This window comes from Vicia villosa, linkage group LG1, assembly GCF_029867415.1.
Source record: "Vicia villosa cultivar HV-30 ecotype Madison, WI linkage group LG1, Vvil1.0, whole genome shotgun sequence".
NCBI classification, from domain to species: domain Eukaryota; kingdom Viridiplantae; phylum Streptophyta; class Magnoliopsida; order Fabales; family Fabaceae; genus Vicia; species Vicia villosa.
In genome coordinates, this window is record NC_081180.1 from 140,731,387 (window position 1) to 140,738,369 (window position 6,983).

At 37.5% G+C, this 6,983-nt stretch overlaps 1 protein-coding gene across 1 annotated transcript; it reads right to left on the minus strand.

Moving 5' to 3' along the window:
• Positions 1-7: 7 nt before the first annotated feature.
• Positions 8-1,423, minus strand: LOC131655785 (uncharacterized). Its single transcript, XM_058925596.1, has 3 exons — positions 772-1,423; positions 412-729; positions 8-291 (listed from the first exon to the last, which is right to left on the minus strand). Exons 1-3 carry the CDS (start codon positions 1,421-1,423, stop codon positions 8-10), a joined length of 1,254 nt encoding a protein of 417 aa, XP_058781579.1.
• Positions 1,424-6,983: the final 5,560 nt, after the last annotated feature.

A 6,983-nucleotide genomic window follows, 5' to 3' on the forward strand; every position in this document is an offset into this window, starting at 1 on the left:
CCATTAACTAGAACATCTGAGTTTCCTCTTCTAGCATCAGTCGGCGTAACTGTTTACCTGACAGCAAACTCGCTTCTTCTTCTGGAGTAGAAAATCTCACCGACTTATGATAACAATTAATATGGACATGGTTATGCTCTAACCAGTTCATACCTAAAATCACATCTAATCCCCTTAAAGGCAAACAAACCAGATCAACAACAAAGTCTCTATCGAAGATCGACAAAGGACATTTCACACATGCAAGAAAAGTAGTCACTGACCCCTTAGCTGGAAGATCGACTACCATCTCTCCATTCATAGCAAACAACACAAGATATAATCTTTCAACACAATCAGCAGCAATGAAACAATGAGTAGCACCAGTGTCATTAATAGTAATTAAAGGAGTACTATTGATGAAGCATGTACCTCTAATGAGTCGGTCCTCACTAGTTGTTTGTGTCCCAGCTAAAGCGAACACCTTCCCACTGCCTGGCGCCTTCTTCGGTTTCTCACACTTTGTATTGATGTACCCCTCTTCGCCGCAATTGAAATAGATAACCTCCTTATGCTTGCAATCAGGAGCCAAATGTTCAGTCTTCCCGCAACGGAAACACCTCTGTGCCTCAGCACTACATACATTACTCTTGTGACCAGGTTTTCCGCGTTTGAAGCACACAATACCAGCAAGAGCATCTCCCCCACTAGTCCTCTGACCCTGAGCAGCTTTCTGTTTACCCTTTCCAGCTGTAGTATCATAGGGCTAACCACGGTTCTGTTGGTTCTAGCTTCGCTTCTCAATGATCATCTTATAGTGAGCAGTGTTGTCTTCCTCATAGATCCGGCAGCTATCCACCAAATCAGCAAATATCTGAATCTTCTGATAGCTGGTAGTATTCTTGATTTCTGGATGCAACCTGTTCTCAAACTTGATGCACTTCGAGAACTCTCCAGTCGGTCCATCATAATGCTGATAGAACTTAGCCAACTCGCTAAATTTCGCAGCATAAGCAGTGACAGACATGCTCCCTTGTTTCAGCTCAAGGAACTTGATCTCTTTCTTTCCACGAACATCCTCAGGAAAATACTTCCTCAGAAACTCCCTACGAAACACAACCCTAGTCACTTCCTCACCAGCAACTTCCAACCTTTGACGAGTCTCTAACCACCAGTCTTCAGCTTCCACCGCTAGCATGTTAGTACCATACCGAACCTTCTTCTCTGGAGTGCAATCCATCACACAGAATATTCTCTCGATCTCCTTCAACCAATTCATTGCACCATCAGGATCATAGGTACCCTTGAAGACAGGCGGATTCTCTCTCTGGAAGGTATCCAAACTACGACACCCAACATTCTCTCCAATGTTCGGCTGATTTCCCAAAGCCTGAGCCATAGCCTCCAATGCACCAGCAATTGCAGCGTCGTTTCTTCTCGCCATCTCAACTTATATCTACATCACAAACAATGGCTAGAACTAAATAACAATATTCGATTGTTAAACAACTACAACACGACCCTTTGCCGGACAGACCGACCTACTCTGATACCACTAATGTAACACCCCAAATCTACCCGAATATTTATTTCAAAATATTAGAGTAAAATTTTCAACCAATCAAATAGGATGTCACATTCTTCATTTTAACTCACAAACATAAAACGTGCCTTCACATGGATACATAGCAATTAAACGAAAGCAAACAATATAAATATTTAAATTAATCCTCAAAAATACTCCATGAATTAAAACAACGTCGCAGCAGAATTCACAAAACTTCACAAAACTTTAGTATCATCATCATAGCATCTTTCTCAATTAAACATCAAGTATGAGCTAAAACCAAACACCATAAAAATTCAGAAATTAAATTATTAAAGAAAAACATTCGTTTGTCCCCCCGAGTGCTACGTATCAGAGCGACAACCGACTCGACTCATGGTGGCTACACTTCACTCACAAGCATCACTTGCACGTTACCAAGGCAACGACGAAAACAAGTAAAGGGTGAGATATCAAATAATATAAACGAAATCATGATGAATAGTATATTACGGTTCAAGTTATAATATAACTCAATTCGCAATTTCCGTAAAACGGTTTAACATTCAAATTCACACAAAGTCACAAACAATTCAAATGAATGAGACGTGACAGATGCAATGCATATGGTACCCGGGGCTTCAGCCCCCATCACTAATTGCCCGTAATTAGAGGCATTCATACAGGCGTAAGCCTTCGTCACCTTCGCCAAATCGAGGCCGTCATCAAAATATGCAAATCATGCGATACGGACGAAATGCAACAAATCACAAGAACATCACAGTATATATATATCGTCACAAAGGCATTCGCCTATATCGCCAAAATTATCAATAATCATTGATAATAATCATCACATCAATTTACTGCAATTTCGCAAACTTCACAGTATTCTTCGCATTCGAAACATTACCAAAATTACCGAATTATTCCCGTACGTACCTAATTTATTCTACTCGATTGAATTAAATTCGGTCTACAGAAGATTCATTTCTTGTCACTGATATGCTAACTTAATGCTACTTTGCTACTGCTAAGGTTTACTCTGCTATCTCTAACAATTAACTCTGCTAGCATTATTTTCCTATTTCTTGAAATCGTTTTATTTATATAACCTCTTCTATATTGTGTTAATTCAATTACTGGTAATTCACTTAAGCCTATTATTCAATTCTAAGAATATTCAAAGGTAGCATTTTAGTTATTTTAGTTATTGTTTGTAATTCATTTACTGGGCTACTAAATGATTAAACAATAAAACAAGAAAAGTATATAATTGAGACATGGGACACCCGTCCCACAATGGGACCTCCCCAAGCACCCAAGGGCGCCCTCCCCTTCCCTTAGGGCCGCCTGCCCCACACATGTGGGGTCTTCCCCACTATTTATTTAAGGGACACCTGTCCTAGTTACGTGGCCCCGTCCCTTACATCATTTTCTTCTTTTTCCCAGATTAAATCATCAGTTTTCCACGAAAACAAACATCATCAACATCACAAAAAATATTCCCAACACAAAATCCTTATCGATCATAATTTCAACTCAGTCAAACAATCACAGAAAAACATCAATCAACCATAGTGGAAAACAATAGATTTTGCAAACAGAATTCCAACAGAATTCCAACACAGTAGCATACAATTTATTCATGCATATTAGGAAAATTTCAATCGAACTCAAAGATAACAAAATTCCCCAAACCCACATACAATCCATCATGTTCCCAATTATAGATCAAGAACCCCACCCCTTACCTTTGGAATGAAGGTTTCTCTAATTCATCCCGATCGAAAATCCCCAAAATTGCTCTGCTATGGAATTTGCTCGTATCTCCTCTTTCTCTCTTTCTCTGCAACTCAGCTTCTCTCCAAATTGTGGTGTCTACTGAGTTTTTCTAAAATCTAGTATTACCTCACTATTTCCAGTTTGGGCCACTCATCAACGTGCATACAGTATTGCTAACCAGCCCACCTACTTTAATTAATAAACCTTTTTTTAACTCTTAATCTCCAACTTACGGTATAATCTCAAATGCTCGGAAAATTTCCAAAACGCTCACTATTAATCTATTAATATTTTTGATACTGAAAATATTAAAATTCTTGATTAATTATCACTCCTCTATCCCGAATTAACACTGACTAAATCGTCCCAAAATGCGAAAAATTCAATAAACATTCCAAATGACTAAATTAAGAAAATAATCATTTTTCTGGGCATTATAGTTCCCATCCAAAAAAACAAGGTTTTTATGCACAGAGGGTCTAGGAACTCAGTTCCTCCAAACTAGGAACCAGTTCCCATCTCCAAAATCTCAATTTTCACGTTTCAATGCGTCCGGGAACTCGGTTCCTCCAAACTGGGAACCGGTTCCCGCTGTTGCAGAACCCCAAAATCCCCAAATTTTTATGCTACGAGTTTATCCCCCAAAACCCCAAAAAAATCCATTCTCACATATCAAAACATCAGTTTAGGTCATAATTTCCCAGGTCTAACATTAGCATCAAATAGTTATTCGAATCCACATATCATTTACATCATTTGCACAACAAATCATCCATCAATTTCAACATTGAACAACGACATCAAAATTGCAATTGTTATACAAACATGGATATTGAAGGATAGAATCTAATCCCCACCATAACCTATCATCATACAAACCCTTATAATGCAAGAATCCCACCCTTACCTGGTTTGGATTGAAGACAACTCTAAGCTCCCAATGGGGTTTGCCCTAGCTTTCTCTCCTCTTCTCCAAAACCTGGCTTCCTCCTCTTCCAATTTTGTTTTCTTAATCTGATAACACCATACTCTCTATTTCCTTATTTCATTAAAAAAAATCTATTTCTAATATCATATTGGGCTTAATGCTTAACACCCCTCTTTACTATGCTTCTCAAAACCAAATTAGGCCCATTAAACTAAATAGTTTTAAATAAACTAAAATATCAATTCTAATAATATTTCTCCGACTAAACTAATTTATTTACCGACATAATAACTTAATAAAATGGCATAATGCTAAATAATCTCATAATTATCAAATAATTCACAAAACACATCATAAAATAATTAAATAGCCACATAACATAAACGAATATTATTTCCAATAATATTCCACAACTACAATTGATCCATAACTTAAATAATACCAACTCGCAATTTGTATTTTTCCGACTAATCCAACTAATTAATCCGACCATAAACTTAACAGCTGAAATCAACATATTAATCCAATTACGCCTTTAGAATAATACTGATAAATCCCGACTTCGACTAATTTCAACGAACAAATCCTTGATTAATTTAATTAAATAATTAATTAAATTCGGGGCGTTACAGACTATTTGTGTCAGAAGAGGAGGCATTTGGGTTATATTTCTAAGATGTTTTTTTCCAATAAAACATGTCTTAGATGATTAAGGTGATGATCAATCTTTGATTACTTCCTGGTTCAGATAACCTTCGATCCATGTTAGTATCTCAGCCAGTTTGCTCAAATATGAAGGTCAAGTTCATATGCCAAGAGCATCCTCTCTGTCATCTGGAAGGGAAATATTTCCAGCTGTGTACCCTGGAATAGGTTATGTTGTGTGTGGATTAGCACTAATCATAGTCTGTATTGCCCTTGAGAGGGATAATGGTTTATTCTCAAGGTATTCCTAGCAGTTGGTGAAGAAGCAATCCCTGATCAGAAGTTGGAAGATTCTTGAAAAGATGTCAGAGCTAATATCTTGATATCAACATAATGGAGAATTTACTCTTCTCAACTTGTTTGACTGGTGTCTCTCTAAAACAGGTTGAAAAATGTTCAGCTGTTGATGTATGGGTCTCTTGTGTTCCCTTTAAAGAGATGTGTTTGGATTATGATGGGTGTTATCCCCAAAGCCATAGTGAATGATAAAATCCATATGTTCGAGATTGATGCCAATGCTGATGTTGGAACATCATCTCAAGAATGTACCTATTCAGAAAAGGAAGTTGTTCTGGAGATAGTATAAGAGTGTGGAGATGTGGTTCTCTGAAGAAGTGAGTCATATCTGATCAATGGTAAATACTTTGACAAGATCTGAGTACTTATTGTTAGAACATAGTTTGATTCCATTCTTATCTTAGTGTTTTGATGATAACAATTAAATAAATTTTGTATAAGTAAATATGATACTGTCATACGGTGAACTGACTTTATTTGAAATGTCGCGGTAAACAAGAGTCGCCACCGACTTTTATTTTATCCAAATTAACAGAAAGGCTAAAAGAACAGGAAAAACCTTTTAAATAAAAAAACTGAGTTCGGGGGGTAATTTATGCAAAGGGAAGGTTTTTAAGGCACCCTTTGCATCCATGGTTATCCATGGGCTCTTAATTGCCTTGCTCTTTAGTTTTGAAGCCAAAAGTTTTTAGAAATGTAGAAGAAGAGAAATAAGGACTTTAGCTCGTAAATGAGCGTAGCCTTTTTGAAGGTTTATGAAAAAGTGTAAGAAAAAGATTTGAGCCAGAGCAAAGCAATTAGGGGCAACTTACCTGGTTAGATGAAAAATGTTCTTTTAGCCTTTTAGGGCTATCCATACCATAGGAGGGTAGGGAAGTCCTGTGATTTGGAGGTTGAAGGGTCGTCGAATTATCGTTCGCCATAAGACTGTCCCATGCCATAGAGAGGCAGGTAGTCTAAGGGAAGGATCATAATAGCCATCTTCGTTAGGCAACCAGAGGATACCTCAGCACTTCGTAGGCAACTTCGAGGGACGAGGTCATATTTGGCGAATCGAAGGCAGCATCATTAGGGACTTATGAGACTTATGACCTTGAGAATAAACTGAGGGAAACATTGGTGAGGTATCCTCGTATTCGAGGGACTTTGGCTATTCTGCATTAAACACAAGGCAACAGGCAACAAGAGGGGTACTATAAAAGGTGCGTGGGTGCAACAATCACGTGATTAAATTCAGATATTTATCTTGTATTTAGGTGATTCTAATTCAATTCATGGTTGTCACTCCCTAGGATTACTAACCACACAATAATATATAATATCACAGTTTAAGTGCCTTCAAGGCCATACAATACAACCTCGAAGCAAATACATAATAAATTATGGGGAAGGGGAGAAGAGGACCAGCAGTGCAATAGGTCTGACGCAAGTAATAATTAAAGAAAGTAAATCATCTAGGTTTTAGGGTTACCGACTATTGAGCTTAGACGGTTGGCTAACCTTGAAAATTGAGAAAAGAAAAATAGAAAACCAAGGGTGAGTGCATTATCGGTTCACTAACAGTCGAGGCTAACTTTATTCTGATAAAAATAAAGCAAAATAAAAATAAAAATTAATATGGAATAGAACTTAGCTTTTGATCAGATATAGCTCGTAATCGGAGAAAATCCTGGTGCTAACCCTGAAAAACTGCACAATAAGAAAAAAAATTAGTGTAGGCGTGATCTTCGCAAACCCTGATTA

What these genes read in the sequence shown, in the direction of transcription:
- LOC131655785 (XM_058925596.1), bottom strand. Translation starts at nt 1,423, where the DNA reads ATGGCGAGAAGAAACGACGCTGCAATTGCTGGTGCATTGGAGGCTATG. An exon ending in GATGATCATTGAGAAGCGAA is followed by an intron (nt 730 to 771) that starts GCTAGAACCAAC and finishes ATGATACTACAG; the next exon opens with CTGGAAAGGGTAAACAGAAA. An exon ending in TGAGGACCGACTCATTAGAG is followed by an intron (nt 292 to 411) that starts GTACATGCTTCA and finishes CTATGAATGGAG; the next exon opens with AGATGGTAGTCGATCTTCCA.